This window comes from Poromitra crassiceps (assembly GCF_964638095.1).
Source record: "Poromitra crassiceps genome assembly, chromosome: 9".
NCBI classification, from domain to species: domain Eukaryota; kingdom Metazoa; phylum Chordata; class Actinopteri; order Beryciformes; family Melamphaidae; genus Poromitra; species Poromitra crassiceps.
In genome coordinates, this window is record NC_139630.1 from 52,561,022 (window position 1) to 52,580,404 (window position 19,383).

Here is a 19,383-nt window from a genome sequence, read left to right on the forward strand (position 1 = left end):
TCTGTCTATCACTGCTGGTGGGTGTTAACTTCAACCAATCAGATCGCCGAAGGTGCCTGTGCCTGATCTCCGTGGTATTCATTGATTGAGTCCTCACCGTCGTAAAGTCACCTTCGAAGCATGAAGTTAGATTATAACGAACTAGTTGTGTGGCTTAGCCTTCCCAAATGTTGAGGGTCGTTTTTTAGAATTTAATACATAGAATTGGGAACGTTACATTCAATTTCATTCAGACTGCCTGTCACTTCCGCGGCGGCAGCCATGTTGACGAGTGAAAAGAACTACAAAGACCAGGTACCCACTACTTGCCCAGACGAGCCTGAGCCCGCCTAAAGGGCTCATTATGCTTCCCGCATCAGCGAGGAACGCGAGTGTCCGCGCGGAAAAGTGACGTCAAATCAGCAGACACGCCCCTCCGCAAGGCTCCGTGCGGACGGTTTTCGCCTGGCCGTGCGCACCCCGAATTTTGTATCTACGCGGACGCGGACGCGGCTGGGCGGACAAAGTGGAGTATTCAAAACTCGCTCTCAATTCCGCGAGCAGAAACCCGCACAGAGTATAAAAGCTCCACAAGTTTCCTCGTCAGGATTCCGTGTCTCTCTCTCATTCCATCTCTTATTCGCATAATCCAGGCTTAAGGCTGCCGCTGATTCGTCGGGCCGGCATGGTTCGGCCAATCATCTTAACTGCCTGTGCATGACAAGATGGATTACGTCGAGAGAATCTCTTTTGATCTCGCGAGGTTATCCATCTTGCAAGCAAGGTTAGTTTTCTTTGGCGTGTATTTAAAAAGGATATCATTTGTGCTTCTTCTATTTTCTTTTTGCATGCAAAGAAACACGTCACAGTTCATTCATCTTAACATAAAAGAAACGGAGGGAAAGGAGGTGTGATTCGTGGGAATGAAGGACTTTCTCTCACCAAGCGATCTCTAAATGACTGGCTCTGCATTAGAGAGGAAAAAGTCCCTCTCATTGTGAAACACTGATTCACAAGCCGGGCAGCGCGCTGGAGGCAAAAGCACCACATTTTGGTGAAATAGCAGCAGCTACATATACGTATATATTCCCACACACTTGTCCACATGACCACATCCCTTTGAAAGGTGGAAAAGGGGGAAAGCCAGGGCAACTGCCGGCTGTGCATCAGATGGCTTTATCATCATCGTCATCATCATCATCATCAGTATATAAATGGGAGTTAGGGATCTGTCTGTTTCTCTGTGCCACTGTGATTGTCCCACTGTGATGTCATAAATCCCACTGTGACATCATCAGTGATGTCATAAATCCCAGTGATCATAAATCCCACTGACATCATCAGTGATGTCATAAATCCCACATAAATCTCACTGATGAAATCCCACTGTGACATCATCAGTGATGTCATAAATCCCACTGTGGACATCATCAGTGATGTCATAAATCTGACATCATCAGTGATGCTGGTCTCATTGGCCACACAGCAGGTGAGCTGCACGCAAGGCCGCGCAGCGGCCGCTAGCTGCGAATGCGAGCTGCAGGACGGGCGAGGCCGCGCCTACGAATCGAGCGCGCATAGTGCGCGATATCCCTAGTATACTATACTAGCGGACCCGTGGGGAGCCCCCGGTGAGTTAGGCCCCCCCTGGTCTGGAACATGACATCATCACTGAACTTATTAGCCTCAGCCAGCTCTTTACACCCCCTGAAAGTTTCAGCCCGAACGCACGCACACACACACACACGGACACTTCTCTTATTATAATAAGAATAGGAATGTATGACTAGTCTTGGGGAATGGATGGGTCAGTACAACTCTCGTCTCTACAGTAATCGCAATCATCAGATGGAAAAATGCTCTCTGGGGAATTGCCCTTAGTTCTCCAGCTGGGTGTTGGGGGAGTTTCTTGTCCTGAATCCTGTGACGTGGAGGTTTCTACCATCTGTGTCTGCACTGACCAGCTTCCAAATGACTGCTACGGCACTTCAGCTGTGAAACAAATCATCTCAATCAAGCCACTGAGAACAATTAAGAACTAAATCAATCCGTAATCCACCTAATCACAAAAGGCCCAAAACAAAAACCTTAAACCAAACCACCACAACAAAACAAAACCACGAACGATCTCGAGCCCCAACTGAACATTACCCCCCTGACAGTGTCAGCTGTACTAGTAATTACGTTGTTTTTGTTTGTTTCGCTTTTTTTAGACCTTCAAACTAATAATTTAACATGGGGTAAAACAGACAACCCCTGGTTCTATTGATTAATCTGAAGTGATAAACAGTCGCCTTTTTACCTGGCGGACAAGGTCCCTCTGCCAATCACGTTAATGGATCTGCAAACAACTTGACAGTCAAAGCCATGCTGGGCTCCCCTGGGGGCAGCTCTGGCAGGAGGGTCTGAGAGCAACAACAAGACAGAGCAACCAGGTTGTGAGGCTTAGACCAGGATGTCTTTAGACTGTTTAGACTGACAGGTAAACAGTCGGTGTCCTCCCATCCAGGATTTCTCTGGCATAGGAGACCCTTGGAGTGAGTCAGCGTGGGCGAGTCACCTGTACGCCTTGGCCTGAGGGCCCAACTGAGCCCAGGATGGAAGGAGGGCTCAGCCCAGGATATGCAAATACTACCCCCCAAAACACACACAAACCTGCACGCAAACACCAAGCAACAGCAGCAGCTCTGGCTGAGAGCAGGTAAGCAGGGTTTCTGACAGCCTAGTAGGCATGACACGAGAGCAATGGAGAGAGATGCTATCTTCAGCCAAAACCAATCCTTTAACTCAAAGAGTTAAAATCCATCGATGTTTTTTTCAATATGTCAATTAATTATCCAAGATAACACACCGTACCACGCACTGACTTTGCATGGGAACAAAATAAAAATTAAGAAAAAAGCTTTGATCAAATGCTGACATAAATACTGAATATACTGAATTTCATTAACTGATTTTAGGGTTATCAGTGGAAGAGAGAATTGTTGAAGGATAATTCTTGTCCCTACCACTTGAGGCCGCTAAAGGCTGAGTGACTATGTTACACTTCACTCACTGATTTGAACAAAACTCTATAAGTCCACTGATAAATTAAAATAAATAAAAATAGATAACAAAAACCCCATCTAACTTAATTAACTGCTTGATGAATGCTTGACGATGACTTGACTTAATACTGTGTACACTGATGGGTTGTTGATTTTCTCTGATCGGTTTGATAAATGGCATCCTCTCGTGACGATGTGGCCCAACACGTTACTCTTTCACTGATAGCAAGCTGTCATATGGACCGACTCACAGATACCAGAATCTGCCCCAAACCCAGTAAGAAGAATGCTGATCTAGGATCATTGTCTGACTTGTTGGCGCTCAAAACGAGTCTTTGAAATCAACCGATTCACCGGGCGAGCCTCAAACAATAGGTGCTGGGAATGGTCTGATCGACCAAATTTGGACGATGGATGAAAATAATGAAAATGATTAATAATATGCTGCTGGGCTGGCTGAGGCGAGGGGAAAGCTGAGTGGGCCCACACTCTGACCCCTTTCAGGATGAGTCACACCCAGTGTCAACACCACCCAGTGTCAACACACCACCACTCAACACTTAAAGGGTGCCAACTTTGAAGACATCCCCTGCCTGCTGCTCTACACCCACCTACTCACCAGACAGTCCATTTTGACTCACTATAATGTCAATCAGTGGAGGATTCTCTTCTATGCAGCCTAAAACCTGATTTTGGTGATTTATCTTAGTATTTTTGTCAACGATCTAAACACACGATAACTAATTTATCCGTGGCAATGATTTATTAAACCAGGCAGCATGCCTGGAGTGTCCAAAACTAGACATGACACAAGACTCTGAGGTTGAAGATTCGGCGGTGGATGAAATGGACATTGCACTCTTTGAATAATAAATGGAGCTACGGTAAATGCAAGCACCTTCTTGAGGAGAACCTGCCAGAGTGCAGGTAACTCCTTAAGTAGGGTTGCACCGATCCACTTTTTTCACGTCCGATCCGATTCCGATACCTGAATTTGGATATCTGCCGATACCGATATTATGCCGATACCAATATTTTTCTTGAATATACAGTATAGGCAAAGATTTGACCAATTAAAGATTTTGTTTTAAATATACCTTGCAAAAACATCAGATCATCCAACTTGACCAAGCTCAAGCAAATCTGCAGGGACGAAAATCCCCACATCCAGATGTGCCAAGCTTAGATTAGATACTAACTAATTGAGACTTGTGTATTTCATCATGTTCAATAAACTTCTAATTATGATGTTTTTTAATACACTTTCTGTGGCGACTGTACATTCGTAATGTTACTCTGACGTCAAGCGAGCAAAGGAGGCAGGAAGGGACCTGGGGGTAACCCAACCCGCCATTCAAAACAATGAGCGATGTGAATTTTGTAAATAAACAAGACACGTACTTTGGTTTTTAGCCCGAATATTACAAAAGACCCCACTGATTCATAACAGGTCTAAAGTCATGGTCTAGTAGTCGGGCGCACTTCGTGACAAGACAACAGTAAAACGGACAGGTTTTTGCATTGAGTTTGGCGTCCGTCGGCGTAACCCATAAAGGAGCGTTCACACCGAGATATTTATTTTTCGCTCTGTCGCTCAAGTCAACCCTTTGGAATCGCTCTGTCGCTCTGTTTAAATCGCTCATCAACAGGCACACGAAATGACGGACATGTGGGGGATATAACGTTACGCAATGTCATGCTGTTTGTCCACTACGAGCCACCGTCATTGTTTACAAGCTAAGCCTATCAGCGTGCTCCTAATGCGAGCTGCATACCGGTAGGACAGACTTCACTTCATGTCAGCTGTCAGCCTGTCAATGCGGTTTGTTGCTACACAATAAACCAGCGGTTTGTTCCAAGCCAGTGGGATCCTTGACTCGCTCTCACACGGCAGCCAATCGGCATTGAACAGCGAGCGACTGATGCCAGCGTATTTTCGCTCGAGTTGGAATATTTCATCTTGAGCGACGAGCGTATTTTCTCCCTATCGCTCTGTCTCTGCCGCTCGGATGCCCAGCGATTATTCTCCCAGGCGAATATACGCTCAATCGCTCGTTTGCATTGACTTTGTATGTAAACTCGACGCCAGCGACAAACTTTAATAGGTCGGTGTGAACGCAGCTTAAGAGAACGAGCCCCGTACACCCAGCGTTGCGTAGCAACAACACCCGAAGTAAGTCTAGAGTTACATTAATAGTTACCGTAATACGAATGAATGCTGCCAATTGCTACGTCAATGCTTTATGAGGAATATTAGTATTTAACTTCAGTTTTAAGTTCAATAGAACCCAAAACACCATATCACTGTCCAACTCTTTTAGTCTTGCAATTACAAAACACAGCCTTGTTTGCTGTTCATGCACACAAGATTGGCCTAGACTAGAGGAAAAAAGCAAAGAGCTAACTGTACAGTCACTGACCGAAAAAAATATTTTTTCCTTTCTCAGGCTTTTTTTTTAACTGCTATGAGTCCAAATGCCACACAGGCTTGATGTTTGGACCAGCCTTGTAGGGAGGAATGACATTTTCCAATGTTTGCAAATTGCACCACAACGCAACAAAGTAACCATGTTTGTGCAACAATTTGCGTGCCTTGCAAAAAAAAAAAAAAGGCAGAGGCTGCAAAGACACAAAACGATTTGATCTGTCAAAGCCTTCGACAAAAGCTGTGAAAGCTGAGAGACATGATCAGATTTTCCTACGTAGGTGGTAGTGGTGGTGTCGGAGCGAGAGAGAGAGACAGAGAGAGAGAGACAGAAAGAGAAAGACAGAGAGAGAGAGACACAGAAAAGAGTAAAGTGATCGGTGTACACTTGGGGTGACATTTTCTCCCAGAGTACAGCTTCCTCCTGAAACCCACACACACTCACCTCAAGAGAACAGGCCAAAAAAGCACCTGGACAGTGGACACGCACACGTGGACACACACACACACACACTTTTTCTTAGCAGCAAACATTTTGCCATTTCTAGTAATTCACCGAGCAAAATCTGAAACCCAAGCATAGAGTCACACTCACACTCGTACACACACAGACCACAACATCCCAAAGATAACTTATCATTTCCAAACATCATAATGCGACCGTGACTACTACAGGTACACTGAGAAACCTGTTTGACTGATTCATGCTTGACTTCTCATCATCACTACCACTATCAACCCTCTATTATCTATCCTCTCCCTCAGGCTCACCAGTCTGTTTGACACCCTTAAGGTCCAATTCACTCCGCTTTTTGCACCTGTACAAAGTTTACACACGCGCACACGCGCACAAACACACCTCTCTCTACTCTAAACTAAAGACATTTAACTCATTGAGTGCCAGCCACTTTTGGAGAACGGATGCTCCCAGTGCCAGAGTTTTCAGAGCGTTTTCAGTGATTTCTCGAGGCCCACAGAATATTGTGTGATATTACTATGTAAACACCGAACACGCACAAGAACGAGCTGGCTCTATTGTATCATCAGCAAAAAAAAGTTTATTGATACCATTTTCCGTTCTTTAGTTATGAGCCGGAGAAGATAGGTTGTTTTCAGCGTTTTCAGGCTTTTCAAATTATTAGCTGAGATAATCCGCCTTTTGTGAAATGCAGCATTTCAAGCACATTCACTGAGTCTGAAGATAATATTTTCTGATGTAGTGACGTAGTTGTTGTGTGATGCCCTGCGTGCGCCACCCCCCTCCCCCCCTCCCCCCGTAAACTCCTCCCCACACTGCACACAGCCTCACGCAACCATTATATTTTCGGAGTGCTGCGTTTGTGTGCTGCTGTCGGCTCTCAGCGCCACAGCAGGGAAGAGCCAACCCGGATTGCTGAATGGTTTGGCGTCAGGGGCTGCTTTCCTGGCTGCTAATCGGGTGGAGAAACTATACAGACAGACAGACAGACAGACAGGGACAGAGGGGCTCAGTTGTGAGCGCGGATTGACTCCTGTTCGGAGCCAATGTCAGCTCCCGCGACAGAGCAAATGGCTCTGGGAGCATGCATCGGTTTGTCTTTGATCCACGGCTTTTAGGCTGTTTCTCGGACCTGTCTCTAATCTGGACTGCACCGAGCAAGCACTGTCGCCACCTAATGAGTCCGTAAAATAGGTTATACACCTTCAATACCTACAATAATTGGACAGGAGATGCAGGGGGCTTTGATCGATGCCCCACCGTCAAAAAACGCATTGGACGTCTTTCGACGTCCATGGCACTCTACGTCACTATTTAATTGGACGTCCTTCGACGTCCATGGCACTCAATGAGTTAAAGGAACACTCCGCCCATTTTCAACCAGCTTTGTATACGATAGATCGGCAATACGTCATTTTGTAGGGGGCACATGGTCTTGCCCCCTTTTAGGGGGAAAACACAAGCCACTCGCCGTTGACTTCAGTGTAAAATAGCAGTACAAAAACAATTACAGAAAAATTGCAGAATGAATCTTGTTTATTCATGACATGACAATATATTACAACTTGGCCGGCCACAGAATGCACAAGATACATTGTAAATATGACTTTGACCCATCTAAAATCATGTGACTCATGACCCGGCCGTCTGTGTGACCTGGTTCCGGTGTCCGCCTGTGGGTCAAAGTCATATTTGCGGTGTATCTTGCGCATTCTATGGCCAGGGGAGTTGTAATATATTGTCATGTCATGGTGTATTTGGGTCATTAACAAAACAAAATGTATTCTGTTATTTTTCTATGATTTGTTTGTGGTAGTGCTTTTACATTCAAGTCAACTTGTGTTTTCCCCCTAAAGGGGGCGGGGCCATATTGCCGATCTATCGTATCATTACAAAAACAGTAGTATATCCGAAAACTCTAAACAGTTTTGCAGGCATTCATTTAGAAATGTATAGATATTTGACAGTTATTGAGACTTGAGTCGATTTAAGTTGTGGACCAGTGATTGGTCCACCACCACAACTTACCGTAAATTCCGGACTATAAGCCGCACCTTTTTTCCCGTTTTTTGGCCTTTTTTGGCCCCTGCGGCTTATCTATGGATTTAAAAAAAAAAAAAAAAAAAAAAAAAAAAAAAATCTCTCTTTTTTAGCACTCTTTCTAACTATAAATCCTATATAACTATAATAAGTTTTAATTTCCTCTCTTGCCCTCTTTTCACCACACTGTATGACACTGTATGACACTGTGTGCACTGTAAAAAACAACACAGGTGGTGTTGTGTTATGTTGTTTTGTTGAAATGTTAATAAATGGGAGCTTCCTCAAACAGCCATCTCTTTCCCGACAATCCCCTCTGTGCATGAACCCTTACATATGGTAATTAAACATTAAAACACAATAAAAAAAAAAAAAAAAAAAAAAAAAAAAATACCATTAAAACACCCGCGGCTTATAGTCCGGTGCGGCTTAAGAAAAAAATAGTCAACTTTGCAGGTGCGGCTTATACACCGGTGCGGCTTATAGTCCGGAATTTACGGTAACTCTAGTCTCGGCTCCCAGACGTTTGGTGAGCTGCGCCACCAAACGTCTGGGAATTTCACTGTCAGAAACTGTCTGTCCGAGCCCGGCGAGAACGGCCGGCAGCAGACACGCCTACATTTGTTATTAGAATTTTATTTGGTAGCGGCAATGCCATTTATCATAGTCCTAACACAGAGCATGAAGCTGATATGCTCCAAACAAAATTTATAGCTGTTGTTTATTTTACAATAATGTTTCCTACCCGGAAGTGGTCCGCTTGCTACTGTGAGTCATCAGCAGGCTCTGTAACGTTATAGCCTCGGGAGTCTGGCTTATCGCTGGGGGAAAGACCTCTAGCCGCCGGGGCCGGATGAAACACGTCCTATTAACAGGTTATGTTTGTTTCTAAGTGATTAATATGTTTCTCCGCAAACGCGGCGATGTTTTGCGAGACACTGGTTCTGCATGAGCTTCCAGAAAGCAGGCCCGCCCACAACACTCATGATTGGTTCTCCGATGCAAGGCTTCCAACAGCGCCACCTAACGTTATGCAAAGATTTAAATAGTAATATTCTCAGTCTTACAGGAGTGAAACGGATTAAGACTGAGGGCTGAGTCTACGGTAACTCAAATCAACTCTCAATAACCGTTAAACTAAATGAATACCTGCGAAACAGTTTACAGTTTTCGGACATACTACTGATTTTGTAATGATACCAAGCCGGTTGAAAATGGGCGGAGTGGAAAAATTAAGCAAAACAAAATGAGCCGGGGTAAGAACACGAGTGGAATTTTGACATTAGTCAACACCTTTTCCCCCTCCTTCCTCAAAACTACAGGACATAAACTAAAGGCATGACACTAACAGTGATGTGACTTCTAAGGACTTTGCAGTAGCTGTTGTTGCTATATGATGTTATCTAACAGATCTTGATGCAATCCTGTTCCAGTGTTACACCTGGTCTTTTTTTAACATTCATCCTTTGACTGTCAGCTTCTCATTTCAAACCAACAATGACTCACTCTAAAGAGAAGAGATGGCCTAAGAGACTTAGGCCTAACCTAAAAACACACACACACACACACTGCACCAGATACATAATGCAATGTTGTTTCCAAATTCCAATACCTTCACTTAGAAAACATGCACGCCTTCCACAAAAACTATATTACATCATTGCTCCTCTGATGTAATTACCAGTAAGTACAGTTTATACTGAATAGACAATTCTCATACAGTAGTACATATACATACTCGGCTATTATATTATACAACCCCATAAGAAGGGATAATTTCATGTTTTATGTAGAGCCCGACCGATATATCTGTCCACCGATATTGCCCGATAACCGATATATCGGTATCGGGCAATATGTTTTTTTTTTGTTATAGACAGCATGTTGTGTATATTTTATCTTTTTTCTTAACTCAAGTTATATTTTATATTTGTTCTATTTGTGTTTTTCTATTTCTAGTTATTTATAATTATTAGCTTCCCAGTGAAGTTTACCGTTTCATTGCACTGATATAATTTTGGACAATAAAGTTGATTGATAAGCTGTAAAATATCCTCCCTACATTACATATCCCAAGTCATATCTTTGTCAAGTGTTTGATATTTGAGGGATCTTTGCCAAAAGAAGTAATATAATGGGTATATATAATATAATATAATATAATATAATATAATATAATATAATATAATATAATATATATACGGTAATATAAGAATATCGGCCCTACATTTTCTACTCCCTAATATCGGTATCGGCCTCAAAAACCCACTATCGGTCTGGCTCTAGTTTTATGTAAAATCACCATGATTCTGGTACACATTTTCACTCAGACACACATACACACACACAGCCAGAGAGACACGCCCAGACAGAGGCGTATTCAGAGTAGATAAATGAGGTCATCTTTATTTCAAAATTGACAAATAACCCTCAAGCGCTGTGTGACGAGTGACGACACACCCAGTGTCAATCAAATCCATTTGTACATCAGAATTTAAAAAAATGTATAAGAGCAACAAAAAAAAACGTTTTACATTCAATGATACATTTTTTATTAAACTACTTTGTTCAATATTTAATTAAAACATGTACAACAACACACTACTAGAGTGTGTGTTGGGTGTGTACGTGTGTGGTTGTGGGCGCGCGCACGCACGTGACGTGCATGTGTTCTCGCTCGCTCATGGGAAAATCTCCAGGTGTCCTCCAAACCAAAATGTCTACTCCATGATCTCAAACACAGGCAGCAGTAAACCAGTACAATGGTTAACTGATCCATATTCCAATGGAAGCAGCACACCTGCAGACAACATCAACCTCTTGTTTCCTTGCCTTTTGAGATGGGCTAGATGCAACTCACACTGGAAAGGAGGCCAAGATGGCATAAGAGATACACGATATATACTTTTCCCTGGGTAAGATCAGACTACACTAGTGTCATAGAAAAATTGCAATTAAAAAAAGCCAATGGCCAGCCAAGTATTACAAAAATATACTAAAAGTTAAAATGTACAAAACATGCTAACCTATAATCGCTGAGAGAGAGGAGGAAAAGTCAGTGAGTCTCTATGAGAAAGTTCTGAAGATACAAATAAAAATACCATTTTAAAGCTGCCAAAATGACCCATCTGTATTGTCATTCTCTACCTGGTGAAAGCCTTTTTCTGATTGGCTTTAACAATGTCGTCAGGTGAGGGCGTGTCAAAGAGGAAGTGTGTGATTGGCTGGAGCGGCGGGCTCTGCTGCTTTGCGGCTGCGACCAGCGAGGCCTGTGAGCTGTAGAGGAAGGCCTGGTAACGGCTCCGTATCCTCTGCCTTCTCCTTTGGCTCTCCTTCAGCCTGGCCTTCCTCGTCTCCTGGCTGGTGGCGTGAAGCGACAGCGCCTTGGCAAATACAGATGGCAGGGCGAAGACGGTAGAACCCGACCGCAAGGCGACTGGAGACGGCGAGGAGGGGGACGAGAGGTCGCCGTCGTAGTGATGGGGACCCACGCTGGGCAACTGAGCCATGAGCGCAGTCAAATCTATATTCTGCCCCGACCCAGACGGTCTGGAGTCTTGGGAACATGCTATTGGATGGAGCTTACGTTTGGTCCCGCAGTCTTCTAAACTGCCTGCCGAATCGCCTGCCCTGTCTGATTTTGCTGGCGACAGGAGCGAACTGAGGGAGAATACTGGCCCATTTGCGGTGGTGGAGGCGTTGCCTCGGTGCTGAGAAGATAATTGTGACAGAGAGAGTACCTCGGAGCGGCCTGGCGGTGGGTTCAGTGCATTTGCTGGAGATTCAGTGCTGAGCGGCTGAGAGACGCCTAATGGATTGTTGGTTTGATGCTGCGAGGCGAGCTGGGACAGCGAGAGCGATCCACTTAGGCCTGGAGGAGCGCTGTTGGTTGATTGAGAAAGGGAGAGTGTGTGTGCTGGTCCTTCAGTGTTCTGTGACTGAGGGAGAACCTGTGTGTCCTTGTTCTGGTGCTGTGACGCAAGCTGAGACAGTGACAGCGTCTGTGCTGCTGCTGCTGCCGAACCCTGTGCCATTACTGAAGTGATGTTGCTATGGGGACCACCAGCAAAGGGGTTATAGAGAGTGGGGCTGCGGTTTGAGTGTTCCTGCATTAGTTCAGCCAATGATGGGCTTCCCTTAGGATCAGCTGTTGTGGCTTTGCCTCCAGGCCCAATGTCGACTGAGTGACTGCTCTGCAGCACAGAGCTCAGACTCCGGAGCCCGGGGGGGGCGGGCGCCAGAGAGGAGCCTGAAGCCGTCAGTGTGGGGTTGCTGAGCGACAGGCTACTCAACGAAGCTGCCAGGAGGGAGGGAGGAGGCGCTGAACCCAGAGATGCTGCAGACATATTCAAGGCCGCTAACGTTCCAAATGACAGACTGCTCTGGGAGGTGGACGTCAGGGAGGGAGGGGCATTAGGACCTGCGGTGAGAGCGCCTAACGAGGCGATGCCAAAACTTCGGCCTGGGTCAACCAGTCCCGCCCCCCGACTCTTCTGCTCATGCCGAGACATGAGCTCCACCAGACTGCTGCCACCGCCGCCGACGCCTGACGCGACGCCTCGCCCGCTAAAACTCTGACTCTCTGGGTCAGCTTTAGGTTGAACCAGGAGGTCACGCAAGTTCAGCGCTCCGGCCGGCGCACATGGCTGCTGCGTGTGTGCGTGTCCGGCCGCATGGGGTCTGTGTGTCTTGGATGGAATGTCTGTGAGAGAAGCGGACAAGCAGGCTCCTTACCTTACAGAAGCCAATCGCAGTCGACGAGAGGAGAGACAGGAAGGAGGACCACAGGATAGATTGACAGCAGATGGATCATACCATGAATATGAGGGAAGAGGGAGAAAGAAAGGCATTTTGTTAAAGATTTGTATGTTTTTAAATGTTCCTGCCATCCCACAGTCAGCCAGATATTGAAATATGAACTTTTTAGCCCCCCCTTTTTTTTTTACTATATTTGCATAGTTCTTTGGGTAATTCAATTGCATTACTATTCCATGGCCTAACCTGAGGCAATTTCCATTGCCAATATTTGTACACGTCTATGTTGAAATGCTATTTCTGCACTGAATAACCCAGATCTTATTTTGCCTAGATAAATAACTGTATAATGAATATACTGTAATCATTAAGTAATTTGTTATTTGGGTTATTATTTCTTCAAAAAGGAGACTAAATCTATAAAATATCGGTTATCGGCCATAACAGCAATATTGGTTATTGGTATCGGCCAAAATTTTCATATCAGTGCATCCCTACTAACGAGGTCATATTTTGGCTCGTTAATCACAAACCACTCCAGGCGTACCTTTTTCTGGCCGGGGGGCAGCCGAGGCCTCTTCTTGACTGGTTCTTTGTACTGGTGGTGCTTTCTCCTGATTAGCTTTAGGTACCGACGGCATCTCCTTATTGGTACTTGTGGTGAGCGGGCCCTCCTTGGTGCCTTCAGTCAGGACTGCATCCAGAGCCTTCTGTGGGTCAAAACCACATCTCATGGCTGCCTGGGTCAAGGCCGAGTCTGGCACTGCATCTCCCAGCACAGTCCGCATCTGGTCCAGACACGAGTACAGCTTGGCTACAAAGAACACGTTTTTAGTACAGCAACACACACACACACGCATCACATCTAGGGTCCAGAAACAAGTACAGCTTGCATACAAAACACAGAAAAAGAGAACCAGATTATAATAAACAAAACCACTGAACTAACATGATCTTCATACATTTCTAAAATCTGGATTTTACTGAAACAAAATAAGAGTCAGAGGGCCTCTCTTATTGGCCACTAGTGTAGTCAGTGCAGTCTTAAAATGATATTACCTTGATCGAGAGGGTCAAGATTATGGCTGACGGTAGGTGACATAGGTACATCCGCATCCTCATATTCTTCCTCTTCTACAGGTGCCACGTTGGGTGCTTGCCTCTCATGGCGTGACGAGTAGATAAACTGTGCCGCTGTGGAAACCAAAAACATTTTAAATCGTTGGCCGATTACAAGCTATCTGGTCAATGATAAAAAGTGAGTGAAGGGTCATCTTTGATTAATTCAATCATTTAGGGCAGCAACTAAAGATTATTTTCATTATCGATTAATCTGTTGATTATTTTCTCAATTAATCGATTAGTTTGCTGACAGCTCAACGTTGCTAGCAAACATACTGTTCTGGAGATCCGGCAGGATGGGGGTCGCTGGTTGGTTGGTGCTTGTCATCGTTCACTCCGATGTTCGTAGTCATACTGATTGTGCGATACTGGTCCTATTTATACCACCAACAGGGTAGGATTTATGACATCACTGATGCTGTCAGTATGCGTCAGAGGGACTTATGACATCACTGATGAGGTCACTAACTTATGACATCAATGGTGATGTCGTCAGTGCTCTATGAAATCATTGATTATGTCAGAAGGTCCATCCTAAGTGCTATTAAGGCTGTTACACACCAAGAGCGATGCGAATATACAGCACGAAATTGCGATGCAATTTTTTACCCACCTGTCAATCACAGCAACAGATGTGTACACGTCAGAAGTGAATTTCTGAAAAATCGACCTTGGTCCGAAAAAGTAAATGCCGCAATAGCGCTCAGCGAAACTTCGCCGTTGGTATGCACGGTTGCATTGACTGATATTGGTTCGGAAAATATTGATGTGCGAAATTAATTGCAAGAAGAAAAAATCCCGATGTGTAAGGACCTTTACTGCGTTCAAGCAAGTGCAAATTCTGTAATATGCCAGACATGTGTGTTACTGATGACATGATCATCCATCACCTGGCTGCCTGGCAAAAATATTGCCAGCCATTCACTGTCTGATACCAACCTGTTGCTGGTGATATACAGTAGTCATCGTCCACAGACTGTCCATACATGTCATCATCGTCAAAGTCTGGGGGAAACACAAGGTTCAGATGTTATTCATACATACCGCACGTACGTACGTACACACACACACACACACACACACACACACACACACACACACACAATATGGTTGCAGAAAAGAGTCCTTTGTGATAGCTGTCAGTTGCCTTGTCAGCAACTCCACCAAGTGCATAACGCTACATACAATTTGGTAGATGGGGAATTCTCTAGGGTAAATATAAGTCTGACAATTAGGAAGTACTCTTAGTAATAGTGTAAGGGGGTGTAATAATACTGTAACAGATCCATGACTGCATTAATTATCATTTAAAGTAAAACACTGGTGAAAGCTAACAAGCTAACGTTAGCATGCTAAGTAGCTGACGTTAACTGTACCAAACGTAAACAAGGAATACGTTAGTTAGTACATACATATGGTGTCAGGTTCTAACAGTATGTTTGTTTATAGAAATAAAGTTAGCCATCAACGTAAGTGCACTTTAGCTTGTGCCAGGTGCCAAGTGACACGACAGCAACATGATCTTGCCAGCTAGCGTTAGCTGTCTGAGCTAATAACTGAATGCAGAGTGCAGACTGAATGTTTAGCTTCCCTGCTAATGAGTTTAGCGGGTTGTGAGGCCTTGCCTTGAGCTTTAGAACAGTCACCAGCACCTTCTCATTTACGTGATAATATCTACCTTCGTCGTAGTTGTAACCTCGGACATTTCTGTGCCGAGACATTTTGCTTGTATGTCTTCTCTCAGCCCTCAGTCAATGTTTCTCGGCTCACACACAGACTGCTGTAGCACTGCAGCAGCATGCGTCTCACTGAGCTCCAACTGCCATTGCTGCTGTGTGTGTGAAACTGCAGCAGTAGGGGGTTGTCAAACGTGATTCTGCAGTCTGGAGAAAAATATTTTAAATATGAATGTACTGTTAATATTTACTTTTCCTGCATCTACGTATGTTGTTTCATGTTTTACAATCTAGAAAAAAGTTATTTTCGTGCCAGTGTTTTTTTTTTCGCCGCGACGTAATTTCCTGTTGTCGTTCCACCCGTGCGGCTGCAAAGATCCAGGATCAGATCGACAGAGAGAGAGAAACTGACCCTCCAGTCAGCTAATAGTTTTATGAGCAAATAATTGTCAGCAATGAATTGATGTAAGAATAATAGGGAGGAAGAATAGCAATTAGCCCAACATTTAGCTTGTTGTACTATTAATCACCATGATTAATTATCACAAGAGGATCAAGGTGTATAATATTTGAACAATGATCTGGTGGTCACTAAGTTATGACATCACTGATGATGTCATCAGTGATCTATGACATCACTGATTATATCTTGTCAGAAGGTCTATGACATCATCAGTGCTCTATGAGGGTCATACAGCACTGATGATATGACTGATGAGGTCATAGTATGACCTCACTGATGATGTCAGAAGGTCCATGGCACAACCAGTGAAAGCCATTAGCGGTTTCACATGTTGTTTTTGAGTCTTGTGTGTAAATCTGGAAATCATTGTCATTATTGCAAGTTTCACTAGTCATTTGCCTGTTAAAGCCCTGCAGCATAATGTATTTCTACAAGACTTAATTCAATAGTAGTAGTAGTGTTGATGGTGGCAGTGTTGATGATGATGATGCAATCAAGCGGTCGTATGAGACACACAATTCAAGAACAATGTATGATGTCTCGTTAATTGAGAAAGGGAACAATATACAATATCACAAAGCTAAAGTTCAAGTTTTTAGCTGCGGCATAGAGCAGCAGCTCTATAAGTCACTCTGTTGGTTGGGTGGTCCACCAAAAAATCTCTGTCGATAAAACAAACACACACACACACACAAACACACACACGTGCGCTTGCCCTGTCACAATGTCAAGTGTGACCAGACTTTATGACATCATCAGTGTCCAGTGATGTCACTCGGGCTGAGCATGCTAGTTGGACAATTGTGCGATGATGCTACAATGTCAAGACTGATGATATCATCACTGATGACATCTCTCACTCATGACATCACAGTTGCCCAATTGCCGAATTACATCTTCAATGAGATCATCACCAAGGACATCACAATGATAACATCACTCGGGCTGAGCACAACTTGGTCCACAAAACCAATGTCAATTGAGTGGATGACATCAGAATGGAGTGGTTGACGTCACAATGGAGTGGATGATCTCACTCAAATTCGCAGCATAGCTGTGCAGCAGCTCTTCTTCTTCCACACAAAAAATGTTGGTCCTCACTTGAAGCAGATGCATCATTCTGGCACGGGATGAGCACGGGGATGTCATATATCACATATGTGACATAACTGATGCCATCATCACTGAAGATTTCACAAATCACTTATGCACAGAGCCATTGTGACAACATGACAACTGTGACTGGCCACAGCTATAGCGGATTCAGGTTTAGTTTTTTTCTCTCTGCACTACATTGAGAAAATCATGTCAGTTAAAGAGGTCATGGAGCATAGAAAGAACAAGCATGTCTGCACAAATAAACACACACACGCACGCATGCACGCACGCACGCACACACACACACACACACACACACACACACACACACGCACACACACACACACACACACACACACACACACACACACGCACAAGACTTGTGAGCCCACCTGTGATCTTTGGGTGTGATCTAACCATTTCTGTAAAAGGTTATGCCCTTTGGTTAGAGCCCAACCCAGGCCCACACTACACCCCTCACACACACACACACACACACACACACACACACACACACACTCGCACACACACATTGTTATGCATGCACAAACACACAATGAGTGACATCACTCTTTCCTACAATCTTGGTTCCACAACCTATGCAGCCTGAGCCTATCTATGACAAAATGTGCAAAAATAAAATAATCAAGATTCAAGATTTTATGATTCAAGATTCAGGATTATTTTAATAAAGTGACATGGAGTCGATGTAAAATGTCCATGTAATAAGTCCGTAAAATGTCAAGTCCTTTAAGTGTAGGTGCACTGTGTACGATAGATAGATAGATAGATAGATAGATAGATAGATAGATAGATAGATAGATAGATAGATAGATAGATAGATAGATAGATAGATAGATAGATATATAGATAGATAGATAGATAGATAGATAGATAGATAGATAGATAGATAGATAGCTAGCTAGCTAGGTGCGTGCGGGCGTGCGTGCGTGTTTGACTGTGTGAATGGCATGTCGTCGTGGTCCGACATAGATGAAAGGGAAGTCAATGAAAATGTCACAATAATCTGATACTGCCAGTGATGCAGGTACAGCAGGCAGTGGCGCATCTGCACAGTGATATGAAATATGAGGTTTGGTGTGTCTTCCCTATCTAAAAATAGAGCCGAGTATAAAGAAAGACACCTGCTTAGGTCATTCTAAAGACCTTTTCACAATGAATGGCTCATATTGCAAGTGACAGTTTGACAAAGCGCGGCCTAGATTGACACAGGGTAGTAAGAAAGAGAGAGACAGCAGAGCGCAGGGAAGAAAGAGGACAGGGTAGCTCTCATCTAATGGTGATGATGCCATTCAAAAAGTTAATTTGGTGTGCGCTCAGTTGACCTTAAGAGAGAGAGAGAGAGAGAGAGAGAGAGAGTGTGTGTGGTGTGTGTGGTGTGTGTGTGTGTGTGTGTGTGTGTGTGTGTGTGTGTGTGTGTGTGTGTGTGTGTGTGTGTGTGTATGCGCGAGTGCGTGCGTGCATGCACGCATGTGTGTCTGTGAGTAGGCGGAGGTCTCCCCTCTAAATTTCCACTTCCTGGATCTTGATGTTTTACATCGACATGGCAAAACAAACACAACTGCACACACAGACACACACACATCACACACGCACGCCCGTGCACACACACACACACACACACACACACACATGCATGCACGCACATACGTACACACACACACACAAACACACACACACACACACACGCATGCGCGCACGCGCACACACACACACACACACACACACACACACACACACACACACACACACACACACACACACACACACCAGGCTGCCTTTAGGGTCACAGGTGATGAGGAGGGAACTCTTCCCTTGCATCACTGTGTTTCTGGGACATTTTGAAACCATAAGGCAGTAAGCAGCAGCTGATAGGCAAACATGTTCCATCTCCATTGCATACGTGGAATGTAATTTAACGTACCAGTTTCAACATTAAGACTGCTAGTTTTTGTTATCGTTTTTCTAACAATTGCTGTTATTTTAACGGCACCTTCTGCAATTCACAGAACTTCAGCATCGTGTGATATGAAAATGATTATCTGAATGAAAAGGCAAAAGATAAGTTGTTGTTTTTCTCAGATTATTCACACGGGCGTCATTTTTCCTTTAGACAAATGTATACACAGATGAATCAAATAGAAAAGCAGAGAAGCTGTCAGCGGGGTAAGGTGTATTTTCACACCTCTGCACAGGATCTGAGCTTTAGTTTCCTTTGAATTTGCTCTGTGCACCGCCTGGTCAAATCTGTGCCCCGGTGGCTCACCGCACAGAGCGCC

The 19,383-nt window shown here is 44.3% G+C and overlaps 1 protein-coding gene across 2 annotated transcripts in view; it reads right to left on the reverse strand.

Moving 5' to 3' along the window:
• The window catches only part of hbs1l (HBS1-like translational GTPase), a 40,271-nt gene extending 24,607 nt beyond the window's left edge, over positions 1-15,664 (reverse strand). Inside the window, exons 1-5 of one of the 2 annotated variants that reach the window (XM_083643411.1) lie at positions 15,525-15,664; positions 14,786-14,851; positions 13,784-13,918; positions 13,272-13,538; positions 10,412-12,698 (exon numbers count right to left, since the gene is read on the reverse strand). In XM_083643411.1, coding sequence (XP_083499537.1) covers positions 11,113-12,698; positions 13,272-13,538; positions 13,784-13,918; positions 14,786-14,851; positions 15,525-15,567 — 2,097 coding nt within the window. In that variant the 5' untranslated portion in view covers positions 15,568-15,664 and the 3' untranslated portion in view covers positions 10,412-11,112. Of the gene's footprint in view, positions 1-10,411; positions 12,699-13,271; positions 13,539-13,783; positions 13,919-14,785; positions 14,852-15,524 lie in introns of those variants that run through there. The other variant, XM_083643410.1, reaches the window with a different exon arrangement.
• Positions 15,665-19,383: the final 3,719 nt, after the last annotated feature.